This window comes from Plecotus auritus (genome assembly GCF_963455305.1).
Source record: "Plecotus auritus genome assembly, chromosome: 2".
Taxonomy (NCBI): Eukaryota; Metazoa; Chordata; class Mammalia; order Chiroptera; family Vespertilionidae; genus Plecotus; species Plecotus auritus.
The window spans coordinates 144744715-144760130 of NC_137771.1; the positions used below are offsets into that span (position 1 = coordinate 144744715).

Sequence of the window (15416 nt, forward strand, 5' to 3'; positions counted from 1 at the left end):
AATAATTGTGGTTTTGATTCCCTAAGAAAAGTTGAGGTCATTTTCTAAGTTTAGAGAGGCCAGAGAGGGAGTGAAGAGAGCATGGAGACCAGTATGACTGAAGAGTTATGGAGATTAGTATAGATTGCTAGGTTGGTGCTGTATTAATAGAAAAGGAAACTAATACAAATTTGATGTGCTTGGGTCTTGAGCCAAGGAGTGTCATGAGGAAAGTGGTGTTCTAAGAAGCCCCGCTGTATAGAGTGGTTGGTACTTGACTGGTGGTGTAGGCCTGTAATCAAAGTCTTGGCCTTGGTGAAGAACTTTGGCCATGGGAATAGATAAGAGGAAAACACAAGTGAAATTTTAAGGAAGGTCTGACAGGACATGGTGACAGTGCATGTGTGATGGAATGTAGGGTCAAATTTCATAATGCCTTTCTTCTTTAAATCAACCTGTACTAAAGAAAACAAAATGCCACAAATAGAAAAACAGATTTCCTTTACCCTCACCTCTAATTCCTACTCTTTTGTCATTGTAAATTAGATAACACTGAGGGTGAAGTGCCTCTCTGCTATTTATTTTCTAATGTTGCTCAGGAGATCAGCTTTTACTTAACCTTTCCCCCCTGTGGCTCTGTTGTGCTCCTAAGAAAGAAGGCTTACAGGTGTTGGGCACTCAGATAGTTTGGTAACTCTGAGCATTGCTTACTGGAACAAGACTTCTGAAAACAAAGCAGAAAATATTGGAGTAATACTTTCTCAACCAATAATATTTATAATTTTTATCATATCAGCATAACTCCATAGAAAAATTTATTGTTTGCCAGATAGGAGGGGGTTGGGAAGATGGGTGAAAAAAATGAAGGTATTAAGAAGGACAAATTGGCAGTTACAGAATAGTCATGGGGATGTAAAGTACATCATAGGGAATATAATAAAAAATATTGTAATAACTATGGTGCCAGGTCGCTACTAGACTTATTGGGGGATCACTTCATAAATTATATAAATGTCTAACCACTATGCTGTACACTTGAAACTAATATAAAATAACTAGAAGCCTGGTGCATGAAATTTGTGCACGGGGGAGTGTGTCCCTCAGCCCAGCATGTACCTTCTCCAATCTGGGACCCCTTGAGGGATGTCCTACTGACCTAAACGGGCAGCCGGCCACCCCGCTCATAATCCAGCACTGCTGGCTCCCAACCACTCACCTGCCTGCCTGCCTGATTGCACCTAACCGCTTCTGCCTGCCAGCCTGATCACCCCCTAACCACTCCCCTGCCAGCCTGATCGACGCCTAACTGCTCCCCTGCCAGCCTGTTTGTCCCCAACTGCCCTCCCCTGCTGGCCCGGTCACCCCCAGCTGCCCTCCCTTGCCAGCCTGGTCGCCCCTAACTGCCCTCCCCTGCAGGCCTGGTTGCCCCTAACTGCCCTCCCCTGCCGGCCATCTTGTGTTCACATAGGGGCGGCCATCTTTGACCACATGGATGCGGCCATCTTGTGTGTTGGAGTGATGGTCAATTTGCATATTACCCTTTTATTAGATAGGATATTGAATGAATGTAACTGTAATTGAAAAATGTAAAAAATTTTTTTTCAAAATGAAAAATTTATTTTAAAAAACTGATATGGGGAAACAGTATTTCTTTTATGTTGCCCTGTGAAGAAATTTAACTGAGCAATGAGAATTATTGTGACTGCATGTCCATGGTGCTGAGAATACTGGACTGTGTGTTTCTTAGATGATTTCAAAACCAATTTTTTTTCCAGGATTGCAGTATTCCAGAGATAGAACTTTGCCTACAGTCTGACCCAGCATGTTATCCTGTCTGCATACAGCGAGCGGTCCCTAATTTAGAAGAGCTGAATATCCCCAAATATGTGTCCTTCACTGTGAAGTCGGGAGTGTACGTATCCATTTCTCTTTATTTCAGTGATTGATGACTACCAAAGTTAACTTTCTGTTTCATATTTCAGTAGGTGACACATATTTCTGAAGTGTAAGTTAATTTCCTTTGTGCCCCTGGATACCTAAGAAAGACTGCTTCAGGGACGAAACAGATTCTCTCTCTTTGGCTCCTATTAAGTCTTTGCTGTATGGCTCACAGGAGCAGATACAGTCTCACACACTATTCTCGGTTAATGCATCCATCTCTTTTTCTCCACCAAATTTTAGGACTTAGAAATAAAAGTGTGTCCCTGGCCTAAAATTCTGCAGCCTGAACTATTTCTGGAGCGTCTCAGTGCTAGTAGTTGCTGAGTGCCTCTGCAGTGCCAGGGACATGGTACCTTTTTGTTTATTACTCCTCTATGCCTGCAAGGCAGGTGGAGCTGTGCTCATCCTATATAATAAAGAGCTAATATGCAAATGGTCATCACGCCCTCGCACCCTCATGCCTCGCGCCCTCGCGCCGGGGCCAGGGGACCTGAGGCTGCGACCCCCCACGCAGCGGGGCTTGACAGGGGACCTGAGGCTGTGTCCGCCCCCCCTGCTGGGGGTGGGGCCAGCCAGGTCTGGGTCTTGTGCGATTTTGTGTTGTTTTTTGTTTTTTAAATTTAATAAATCTTTATTGTTCAGGTTATTACAATTGTTTCTCCTTTTTCCCACCATAGCTCCCCTCCACCCGGTTCCCACCCCACCCTCTGCCCTTACCTCCCCCGCACTGTCCTCATCCATAGGTGTACGATGTTTGTCCAGTCTCTTCCTGCACCTCCATACCCTTTCCCCCCGAGAATTATCAGTCCACTCCCTTTCTATGCCCCTGATTCTATTATATTCACCAGTTTATTTTGTTCCTCAGATTTTTAATTCACTTGATTTTTAGGTTCACTTGTTGATAGATATGTATTTGTTGTTCATGATTTTTATCTTTACTTTTTTCTTCTTCCTCTTCTTAAAGAATACCTTTCAGCATTTCATATAATACTGGTTTGGTGGTGATGAACTCCTTTAGCTTTTTCTTATCTGTGAAGCTCTTTATCTGACCTTCCATTCTGAATGCTAGCTTTGCTGGGTAGAGTAATCTTGGTTGTAGGTTCTTGCTATTCATCACTTTGAATATTTCTTGCCACTCCTGTCTGGCCTGCATAGTTTCTGTTGAGAAATCAGCTGACAATCGTATGGGTGCTCCCTTGTAGGTAACTAACTGTTTTTCTCTTGCTGCTTTTAATATTCTCTCTTTGTCTTTTGCCCTTGGCATTTTAATTATGATGTGTCTTGGTGTGGTCCTCTTTGGATTCCTCTTGTTTGGGGTTCTGTGCACTTCCTGGACTTGTATGTCAATTTTTTTCACCAGGTCGGGGAAGTTTTCAGTCATTATTTCTTCAGATAGGTTTTTAGTATCTTGCTTTCTCTCTTCTTCTGGCACCCCCATAATTCTGATGTTGGTACGCTTGAAGTTGTCCCAGAGGCTCCTTACACTATCTTCAACTTTTTGGTTCTTTTTTCTTTTTGCTTTTCCAGTTGAGTGTGTTTGCTTCTTTGTATTTCAAATCTTTGACTTGATTCTTGCGTTCCTCTAGTCTGCTGTTGGGTCCCTGTATATTATTTTTTATTTCAGTCAGTGTATGTTTAATTTCTAGTTGGTCCTTTTTCATATCCTCGAGGGTCTTGCTAAATTTATCGGCCTTTTCTAGAAAATTCTCGAAAAACCTTATAACCGTGGTTTTGAATTCTATATCCAGTTGTTTGTTTTCCTCCATTTCTTTCGTTTGTGATCTGTTTCTTTGCCTCCACATTTTTGCTGCTTCCCTGAGTTGGTAGGGTAGCTTTGTGTGCTAGGTTTCCTATATGGCCCAGTGGGTCGGCCTCCCCAGTTACCTGAGGTGGACACTCTCGGTACACCCCTTTGTGGACTGTGTGCACAGCCTTGTTGTAGTTAAGTCTTGATTATTGTTGGTATCACTGGGAAGAATAGACCTCCAGGCCAGTTGCCTGTGAGGATCAGCTGTGTCTATGCTGGGAGAAGTTCAGTGCTGGAGACAGCCTTATAGGATCAGACTTGCAAAATTGCAAAAGCCTCTGTGCTCTGCTTGGATGGGGCGGAGTCTCAGGGCGGAGCAGACAGTCTTGGCTTACCATCAGCCCTGCCCTTGCGTGCGCGCCTCCAGACCTCTGCCTTCCGCGACTCCCCTGAGTTTCCACCTGACAGTCCAGATTCCCCCTGTAAGAGCGTGGGTCCCTAGGGGCTCGCCCAGAACTGGGGTTCAGTGCAGTCGGAACTAGGGTTCAGTGCAGTCAGGAGCTTCTTACTCCCTTCCGCTAGGGAATGCCTGCGGCAACCTCTGCATTCAGCTTTCTCTGTAAGTACTCGCGTGCATGCACGCGCACCTCCAGACCCGCCACGGCTCCCCCGGGTCTCCGAGTCTCTGAGTCTCCGTGTGCCTTTCTCTCTACCTAACAGTCCACACTCCCCCTGTATGAGCCTGGGTCCATGGGGTTTCGCCCAGAACTGGGTTTCAGTGCAGTCAGAACTGGGGTTCAGTGCAGTCGGGGGCTTCCTTCCCCCTCCCGCCAGAAAAAGTCAGCCAGGCACTCAGTTGCCCTTCCTCTCTGCGCACGTGTCTCCATACCTCAGCCCTTTGCCGCTCCTCTGATTCTCCGTGAGCTTTCCTCTTTCCTTCTAGTTGTAGAATTTCCACTCAGCCAGCCTTCCTGTGGTTCTGGATGATGTCCCTTCTGTCTTTTAGTTGTAGTTTTGAAATTGTTGTGCGAGGCAGAAGTTTAGGTGCTTACCTATGCCGCCATCTTGGTTTCTCTCCCTCGTGCGATTTTGAGGCACACACATGGGTGGGCGGGGACATGACTCTGGGTTCCACGGCGCACCCCAGACTCTGACAGGAGGGAGATTTTCATATACATTTTACTAATTTTCCTTCATCTCTGACACTTCTGTTTTAGAGAAAGGGCAAATAGAAATATTAAAATATTTCCTCTAATTAATTCCCAGTTAATGTGCATGAATTTCGTGCACTGGGCCACTAGTGTTATAAGTAAGACAATTAAGGGGTTGAGCCCAGGCAAGGCCTTTCTGATTCCAAAGGTATCTTCAGGAATATGGGTCTGATTCAAAAATTTAGTCTTAATTCAAAAATTCTGTGATGCCTGGTTCAACATGGATCTCTCTTATTTCATTCACTGTTTTCATCTGCTTTGATGATGGTGCTGTAGAATTTTGGGGTCATTGTAGGACGTTTTTCTTCATCTTCCCCAACCATGGATTAGAACTCTTGGGCAGACCCAGTAATTAACTCTATCCATGAGCAATATCTGTAATTATCAAATTTAGGTGGAAGCTAGATGAGTCTTTCAGAAATCTTATTCACATACTGTTCCTGAGGCAGCCAGTAGAACTGATAACTGATTCTAAAAATGTAGGTCAAAGTTGTAAGATGCCTAGTGGAATCCCTACCTCTGATTGCTCCAATTTTCAAAAGAATGGAACATGGTGGTATGGTATTGATACTTCACTTATATTCTGCTTGACTTGAAGTATTGGAAATTTTTAATGCTTGGAAAACATATGATAGACTTACTATAGAATAAGTAATGCTGAATGTAAGTACTTAATAGCATGTTAACTTGCTGTTTCTTGCTTGGCACAGTCACTTTGAGTGCGTTTTATTCGCATGATTCCATGATGGGTTTTTATTTTGTTTTTACGTAGACCTTTTTACTTTTAACTTTTACAGGACCAGACTAAGGTATTCCTGTTATGCTTTAACCAATCATTCCTTCCTTTTTAGTTGGCTTGCCTACCCAGATACTAATTTTAAGGGGCAAGCTACAGTTTTGGAGGAAGGCTGTGGACTCTTTGAGATTTCTGCAGATGAAATGAAATCATTGCAACCACTTCAAATGGTAAGCAAATGTAAAAGGAAACATTTTTTTCAAATACCCTTGAATCCAAAATTAAATAGCTCTGATGATTGCTCATGCATCTCAATCCTGAGAAATGAATATGAATACTACCTGAATCAACAAATGATGAATTCATTGTTGTTTCTTTATATTATAGAGAATATCTATGTGAGAAATTTTAATTTTTTTCCAGAAGACAAACATCTAATTTATTTTGTGCTAAGTTTAAACAGTACATGCAATCCTATCTAATAAAAGAGTAATATGCAAATTGACCGTACCTCCACTACACCCACAAGCCATGCCCACCAGCCAATCAGGAGCGAGCATGCAAATTGACCCAACCAAGATGGCTGCAGCCACGGATCGAGCAGGAGGCTTGGGTTTCCCCGGCAATGGAGGAAGCCAAGCTTCCTGGACACCCTGGCAAGCCCAGGCCTCTGCTCAAGGCTACAAAGTTTCAATTATAGAAGATGAATAAATCCCAACAAAAATGGCTATGGCCACGGAGCAAGCAGGAGGCTTGGGTTTCCCTGGTGATGGAGGAAGCCAAACTTCCTGGCTGGCCCTGGCCTCCGCTCAAGACTATAAAGTTTCAATTATAGAAGAAAAATAAATCCCAATACCAGGGCCTCCGCTTGGGTTGCCGGGGGGCGTGGCCGGCCTGCAAACCACCACAGGCCCCTTGCCCAGGCCGCCCCATGCTCCAAGGGAACCCCCACCCTGATCCAGGACACCCTTCAGGGCAAACCAGCTGGCCCCCACCTGTGCACCAGGCCTCTATCCTATCTAATAAGAGTAATATGCAAATTGACTGTCGCTCCAACACACAAGATGGCTGCCTTTTGTGCACACAAGATGGCCGCCACAAGATGGCCAGCAGGTGAGGGCAGTTGGGAGGGATCAGGCCTGCAGGGGAGGGCAGTTGTGGGCGATCAGGCCAGCAGGGGAGGGCAGTTAGGGGCGACCAGGCCGGCAGAGGAGGGAAGTTGGGGGCTACTGGGCCTGCAGGGAAGGGCAGTTGTGGGGGACCCAGACCTACAGGGGAGAGCAGTTAGGGGTGACCAGGCTTGCAGGGGAGGGCAGTTAGGGGCAATCAGGCTTGCAGGGGACAGTTAGGCATCAATCAGGCTGGCAGGGGTGTGGTTAGGGGGTGATCAGGCTGGCAGGCAGAAGCGGTTAGGGGCAGTCAGGAAGGCAGGCAGGCGAGTAGTTGGGAACCAGCAGTCCTGGATTGGAGACGGTGCAGGCTGGGCTGAGGGACACATACCCTGTGCACGAATTTCATGCACTGGGCCTCTAGTTTTTTTATAAATGTTCTGTGAAATTTTTGACTATTTAATAAAGTTTTGAATTTGCTTTTTTATGCTTATTATAAATTACTTATAAATTATACTCTTCAATTGTAGTAATGCATGCTAAGCTCAGCATTAGTAATAAATGGGCAGTCTGTCAGTGGTGGCTTTCTTAAAGATAAGTACCGTCAGTGTTTATTTGTTTTCTTGCAAACATTTTTATTTGAGGTGCAAAGTATTAATTAAATGTTACCTGTATGATAAAGGCATATTTGGCTATTTTGTGCCTTTTTTAAAAATTACTAAGAAATTTTAAGAAATATTATAATGAGTGATAGCATTAGAAACAAGTAGATTATAGAATTAGTTGTGTGTTTTTTTGTGAGAAAAAAGGTACTTTTTATGCTCTACAACAAGCATGTCAAACTCAGAGGCTAACATGGGCCAAATGAGGCATGTGGCCCATGGGCCACAAGTTTGGCATACTTGCTCTATAACCTTGAGACCAAAAAGACATTAAATGTGATAAAAAGTATTGACAGAAAGTGGAAGAGGAAGTGCTCTCTCTAATTTAAAAGCCCAAGCAATTGTAGAGAAGACTTTAGTAATAAGTGCTTTAGAAATCTCTTCTGCCAAATGCGGTTTTTAAATCTAACAATTCCGCTCTTATTTTTGGATTTGGGATTAAATCTTTAATTGCTCATGTGTGCTTAAGGACTAAAGTTCTGTTTTCTTCCTTGTAGTTATTGTAATCTGTAAAGTATAATACATATGTGGGGTTTTTTTTTTATCTCAGAGAGGAAGGGGGAGAGAAAGAGAGAGATAGATAGAAACATCAATGATGAGAGAGAATCACTGACTGGCTGCCTCCTGCACGCCCCACACTGGGAATCGAGCCCACAACCCAAGTATGTGCCCTGACTGGGAATCGAACTGTGACCTCCTGGTTCATAGGTTATTGCTCAACCACTGAGCCACACTGGCCAGGCTGGAAAGTATCTTTTAATATCTCCTGCCCCATCTACATTGATGTAGAGAAGTCTGGCTTGATTGTAACTATTGTAGAGTTCTGTTCTTAAAATTTTAAATTTACCACAACTTAAATTTAACTGGTACATAATCTTCACTAATCAGATTTTTTATATAACCTATATATGCATGTCATGTAGTTACTTTCAAATGTTTTAAATGTTTATATATTTAACATGAAAATTTCTTATTATTTTAAGGGTGGACTGAAAGTGGAAATGCCCTTGAACTTAAAGGTATGTTTGGAACAGGTTTTTGTAGTAGCTAAAAAAGATTGAGAATTTTTTGTGTAATTTGAACTGTTAAAATAGAAAACAGTTACCTGAATATATGTTAACAATGCCCAGCTTGTGGATGTTGGGGTAGGGGGAAGTGACTGCACGAAAGCCCAGGGCTGTACTGAAAACGCAGTCAAACCCAATAAGCACCTACTGACAGATGAAAAAGTGGTAAGTTTGATTTTGGTTTGGGGTGGGGTGTAGGTGGCAGCTAGATATTCAGGTGGAGATACCTAGCAGGCATTTGGGGTGATTCTCAAGGAGATTTAGGATGGTTAGAGGCTGTAGATAGCTCTATCAGGTAGATGGCAGTTTTTAAATCATGAGTATTTAAAGGGAGGGATAGAGGCGACGAAAACTAGAGTGGTAGCAGTGCCACAATTAAGCACATTTTGGGAAAGACAGGAAGAAATAGAATGATAAAATGTGTCTAAGGAGAGGTCAGAAGATAGAAGTGCAGTGAGAAAAGCTGCCAGTAGGCCTCTGTGTAATGAGGGCACGGCACCTCCGGGGCAGGGGTGGGCAGCGAGTTATCCATTCTCCTTTCCTCCAAACACACACATCCAAACCTGCCATTGGGGGCTTCCTGATTTGTGGAATTGACTACCATTCTCTCTAGATGGAGTCTTTTGGAACTCAGTATCTGAGGTTGTCTAATACATTTTGGCTGTATGATGGAATCACACATATCTGAGTTAAAAAAAAAATACGCCTGGGTTCCACTCACAAAGGTACTGTTTTGGTCCTGGGTGCGGTCATATTTTCCAGAGCTTCCCCAGTGATTCTAACTTTTAACCAAAGTTTCAAACCAGGGACTAGTAGATGCAGAATTAGCTGGGACACTCCCTGAGTAGCTCCTGTCGCAGTCTCCTTGCTTGCTGAGTCAGAACTTAGGTGCAGCAGGCTGGGTCTTCCTTGGACATTGCAGTCTGGCAGGTTGTAGGGGTGTATGAATGGAATGGCTATCATAGACAGTCACAGTTTTCAAGGTGTTAGATGTTAGTTATGGCTTACTCATCAAAGGATTATCGCTTCTTATTTTGGGTGTGTTCGGCATATGTATTAAACCCAATAAAACTTCATTACTTCATTAAGTCAGCACCTGGTGAAGACTTAACAGGTAGAAAACTGCAGGAGCAGTGCTACATGTTTACTTCAGTCTGTATAATTTTATCAGTTTTTTTAAAAAGAGCTATGCCTAACCCATAGACATGACATAGGGTGGTAAAGACTTTGGGGGAGGAGAGGGCAATGGGGGATAAAAAGGGGACATACCTAATACTTTCAACAACAAAGATTTATTAAAAAGAAAGTAATAATAAGAGCTATCACTTGCTGGTTCGCTGTGGTAAAGCACGGGATCTTACTTGCCAAGGTCATGTGTTGCCAGTTGTGCACAGATTATGCCATTAGCCACAAATAGGACCAAGTGATAGTATGTGGGTAGACTAGCACTGTTAGCACTTACACATACTAAGGGCAGCTCATACTTGAGAATAAAGAGTATCAAAATGGTGGAAAAGAAATACTTGTACCAATCCAAGTTTGAAGTAAATGAAATATTGCAAATTTATTTCCTTCTACACTTACCTCCTCCCCCCTAATTTAAATCCACTATGGAGTAAAAATACTATAACTTTTTCAATCATTTTTATTTTTAGGAAGTTTTATACTTAGACTCAAGAATTTGCCTGTCTCTTTCTTCTCGTTAAATAGTAACGACCATAGAAGCAGCGTTATAAGAAACAGCATATGTTTTCTCAAATCCATAGATAATTTATTACTATGCCCTGGAACCTCAAAAGAGTTTTTGTTTCTTACAGGGGAAATTCCATAAGTATAAGGAAGGTTTGTATTAAATTCTAACCACAGGAATAAACTTAGAAAGATAATTCAAGAACGAGTTATAAGAAAGTTTATCCTATGAGAGAGTCCTAGGATTTGGGTAATCAGAACAATGTGATCAGACTTGAGTATATTAATATAAGAGAAGTATACTGTTAAGATATTTTATCATTGTGATGCTAAAGACTCATTTATGCCTTGTGACTGTCAGACACTGTGCTCTAGTGTAAGTATATATTAATGAAAAAACAGACCGTGATCCTTATTCATGGTGTTGTCTTTAGTGTGTATCTATTCTAAAATATGAGCATGTTAAGTACTTTTCTTTCATATTTTTCAGGTTATTATTTATGAAGAACCTCACTTCCATGGACAGGCCAAAGAGTTTAGTGAACATATAGATTCTGTTCCTAATTTTTTAAAAAATGATGAGGACTTTCATGGAATTGGATCTATTCGTGTCATCGGTGGAGTGTGAGTGTCATATTTTCAATAGTTGATTTAGTCTATTTATGAAGGTCAGTACAGAAAATGGGCTAAGCAGAGCAAAAACCACCTGCCTTAATCTGAAGATATAAATTCCTTTGATAATATGGGAAATAAAGTATTAGCTACTAGTAGCTTCCTGTGAACTCTTGGCATTACAGATTTTGAGGTAGATTAAATATAGAAAATAGTTTCCAAAACTTCAGCACTTAGTATTACTAATCACAAGATAGAAATAAGAATTGCAAATAAAATTATTTTCTTACAGATTATGAACATGGATGAGAGCCCTAGTTTTTTTTTGTTTGTTTGTTTTAAATATTTTCATTGATTTCTGAGAGGAAGGGAAAGGGAGAGAAGGATTGAAACATCAATGATGAGAGAGAATCATTGATTGGCTGCCTCCTACACGCCCCACACTGGGAATGGAGCCCACAACCCAGGCATATGCCCTGACCGGGAATCCAACCATGACCTCCTGGTTCATAGGTCGATGCTCAAACACTGAGCCACACCAGCCAGGCTTAAAGTATTTTTAGTGAATATTCTGTCCTATAGCTTTCTGATACACACTGATCTCATAGGGTCAACACAACACAAAATAAAAATCTCTTCTGTTGATCTTAGTTGACTCTGTGCTGAAAACATTGACAGTGAGCCCTCCCTCACTGGGAGAAGTAACCTGGTTGTCTGTTTCAAAGTAAGGCATTTTGATATTGTTAACTTGTGGCCCTGAACTGCATTTGGAAGCCCCCAAAGGACTCCTAAGTATAAACCCAAGTGTAGCCATGATTGTGCTAACTCAGTCTCAATCAGCAGTTACTGGGTCAGGAGCCCCAGGAAATCTGTGGTCCGACTCGGCTGTATTTGCATCCTGGCAGGTAAAATCAGGGAGAAGCAGCTTTCATAGCTTATTCGCCATTGTCAACCCAGTACTGATCCCTCCAAATACTGGTAGGCTCTCTGTTGATATGTTGGTCTATTTGGAATGTTGGTTCGTTTTAATTGAAGCCTTGGTACCTCTTGATACTTGAGCTAACATTGTATAACTTATTCAGGATACTCTAGCAAAAGATGCTATTAAAATACTTTATTCATAGAAATTAAATGTCTTATATAAGATCACTCAAGCATCTACATTTTAGAGACGTAGAATTTGCTATTTCCAGGAAAAAAATCAAGCGATGGCCATACCAACCAAATTGGAATTATAAGAGACTATGCAATATGCTAGATAGGTGGGTCATATCCATAATTGGTCTGACATTTTGGTAATCGTCTCTGTTTTTTGTTTTGTTTTGGTACACATTTATTTTCATAAAAATTTATTTTTTTCTTCCAATTTTATTTTGTAATTATTTTTGAATTTTAGATTTTTATCAGGGGCTTGAAAAACAAATATGCTTTGGACAAACACATTTCTGTTGTGTTGTATTTATTTGCAGTGTTCTCTGATTTGTGAACACACATGCTTCTTGTTAATCCTTTGCTAAATATTTTTGCCTTTTCTTCCTGCTGGGATCCCAATATTGTTCCCATTAACTAGATTGTGATTTTCATTGTTCTTTTCTACAATTTTATAAAAATCTCAAAATATTATGGCTCACAATACAACATACACACTTTCATTTTTAGATGGCAACTGCAGAGAAAAATGTGATGTCCCCATTGAGAGATAAACAGCTAACTTCATTATTTTTTCTGCATTTCTACCGTTTTTCACTTTTGTCAGCTGTTTATGAGGTCTTCCTCATCTCTCTCCCATCTTGAGGAATCTGGGGAAAGTGAGGTTGATGTTTCTTTTCTTTTTTTTTTTAATATATTTTATTGATTTTTTACAGAGAGGAAAGGAGAAGGATAGAGAGTTAGAAACATCGATGAGAGAGAAACATCGACCAGCCGCCTCCTGCACACCTCCTACTGGGGATGTGACCGCAACCAAGGTCCATGCCCTTGACCAGAATCGAACCTGAGACCCTTGAGTCCGCAGGCCGACGCTCTATCCACTGAGCCAAACTGGTTAGGGCAGGTTGATGTTTCTTAATTTTTCTCAGATAACATCTACATTTTAATATCTCAGATGGATATATATATATATATATATATATATATATATATATATGTATATATATATGTGTGTGTGTGTATATATATATATATAATCTTAAATCTATTCAGAAAAACTGGGCAGAAGATTTTCAACTGTCATTATATGAAAATTTACTGATCCGTTCTTTAATATTATGGTCCTCTGTACCTTTTATTCTTTTTCCCATTAAATGCATTAAAAGCTTGCTTCGAGTAGCCTCATTTATATAAAAGAAAGCTTAGAATTTGAAAGTTTTCTTATAAGATTTATTTTCACATAATAGCTTAAGAATAAAGAAATGCTAGTTTATGTACACATTACAAATATATTAAGATGTATAAGACATGTTTATTCCAACTCATGTGCCCCCTTCCCCTGCTGTACGCACACCTGCAGCACAAAGTGGGGAAGGATTCATGATTGCTGAGCGGCTCCTGTAGTTCTGCACCCTATGGAAACAATTCTGTGGAATATTTTCTTATCTTCACAACGATAGTAGGGGTGAAGAAAGGAAACTAACAGTAGTAGCCTTACCAGGCTTCAGTTTGTCAAACTCCAGAATTCAGAAGTCCCCAACCCAGGAGCCCCAAAGAGTCATCCTTGGCATGTGCCAGGGGAGCGGATCCCACTCTGGTCGCACAGTGTGGCTGAAGGGAGGGTTTAAGGGCGTCAGCACACACTGATCCGTCTTTGCCCACACTGCATTAGCTACTCCGGTTACTCCGTAAAATGTAAGTTTCATGGAGGAGCTTAATGCCTGATGGTGTTTATCAGTGTCCTGTACTGACAGTTTTAGATTAGAAGTCAAGAAGCCTGTGTCCTTGAAACGTACTGATAAAATGGCGGGAGCAGCGCTTCCCACCATACACACCTGCAGAAGTCTCTGCATGCACGAAGGCCACCAAGGCTAATACCAGCTCGGTCGCAATCCCCAGTTTCTCTTTGCTGAACCCCCATGTAATGTGTTTTAGATCTGAAGCCTGGTGAGAGGCTCCTTTGATCTGAACCTAAATGAATGTTTAATATAGTAATCATACTGTCATTCCAGAGGGCTTCATCAGTACAACAGGGGTGACTATCTTTGCATCTCAGTGTGGGTTTGTAACTTGTCTCGTTGCCTATTTGTGCTTTCCATTATTTTTCACTTGGTAAACTGTTCTTCAACCATTTGGAGATGTGGTATCAGGCCACACCACATGCATTAATGAGCACTGCTTTGTTGTAATTCTGCAACAGTTAACCTTTTTGGGGGAAGAGACTGCAAACTATAAAAATTATTGATCCATGAAGCATATACCATTTGTCTTTGTAAATGGTAACAAAACAAATGTGTTGCTTTTTAAAACACTGTGATGTGCAACGGGGTGCTTTATCATGTTTTTTTTCCTTGCATTCTTGACTACAGTTTTATTAATGGCTCAGTTGGTGTCCTCTGTATTTCTAGGTGGGTTGCCTATGAAAAAGAACATTTTAAAGGCCAACAATTCTTGCTTGAAGAAGGAGATTTTGAAGACAGAAATGCTTATGGGGCATTGAGCGGCCCCATCTTGTCTTTCCGGTATTTACAAGCTGTGAGTTAGCTCCCAAATTCTTAATTTCTCTCTTTATTTTTTTGTAAAAATTGGACGTGACCTCTGATACAACATAAGGTTTTAACATCTTTCTAACACCTGAGGGTATTAAACTGAACTGCTTATGTGACTTACCTGTTCTTTGTTTGTTTGTTTTTTAATTGAATTTATTGGGGTGACATCCTATTGAATGAAAGAGTAATATGCAAATTAACCATCACTCCATCACAAAGATGGTGGCGCCCAGTTCCCTCAGCCCCACCACTGGAGTGTCCGGGCCTGTAGGCTGGGCCAGGAGTCTCGGGGGCCGCTCCACCGCTGCTGGAGTGTCCGGGCCTGTCATCCTGGCCCGGGGCCGCAGGAGCCGAGCAGCGAGGCTGGATCTGCTGCCAGGGGGAACAGATCCAGCTTCGCCGCTGCTGGAGTGTCCAGGCCTGTCGGCCTGGCTGGGGGTCATGGGTACCAAGCGACGAGGCTGGATCTGCCCCCTCCAGCAGCGGATCCTGCCTCGCCGCTCCACCGCTGCTGGTGTGTCCGGGCCTGTCAGCCTGGCCGGGGGCCACGGGAATATTGTGAAAGCAAAGGTGAGAGACATAAGTAAAATCAGAGTGTCTAGGAAAAATTAAAGGGAAGATATGCTAAAACTTCCAGGAAATCTCCACCAATGAAGCAAAGAAAAAAAAAATGCCTCTATTATTCTGTGAGCAAGAAACGAAACTGGGTTGGGGGTCTCAGACAATTCGCTCATATGATTGCAAAGACAGACAGAAACTCCAGATTGGAGAGGGCTCCCCTGAGGGCTCCCAGATTGGAGAGGGTGCAGGACAGGCTGAGAGACCCACCCCCACCCCCGTGCACGAATCTTCGTGCACTGGGCCCCTAGTTGGTTAATAAAATTATAGGTACAATTCTATAACACATCATCAGTATATTGTGTGTTCACCACCCCAAGTCAAGTCTCCTTCCATCACCATTTATC

The 15416-nt window shown here is 42.0% G+C and overlaps 1 protein-coding gene across 1 annotated transcript in view; it reads left to right on the forward strand.

Moving 5' to 3' along the window:
* Window positions 1-15416, forward strand: part of CRYBG3 (crystallin beta-gamma domain containing 3) — a 130095-nt gene that overhangs the window by 57961 nt on the left and 56718 nt on the right. The window contains exons 8-12 of the mRNA XM_080656497.1: window positions 1755-1891; window positions 5730-5844; window positions 8369-8404; window positions 10632-10765; window positions 14311-14437. Coding sequence (XP_080512623.1) covers window positions 1755-1891; window positions 5730-5844; window positions 8369-8404; window positions 10632-10765; window positions 14311-14437 — 549 coding nt within the window. The remainder of the gene's footprint in view (window positions 1-1754; window positions 1892-5729; window positions 5845-8368; window positions 8405-10631; window positions 10766-14310; window positions 14438-15416) is intronic.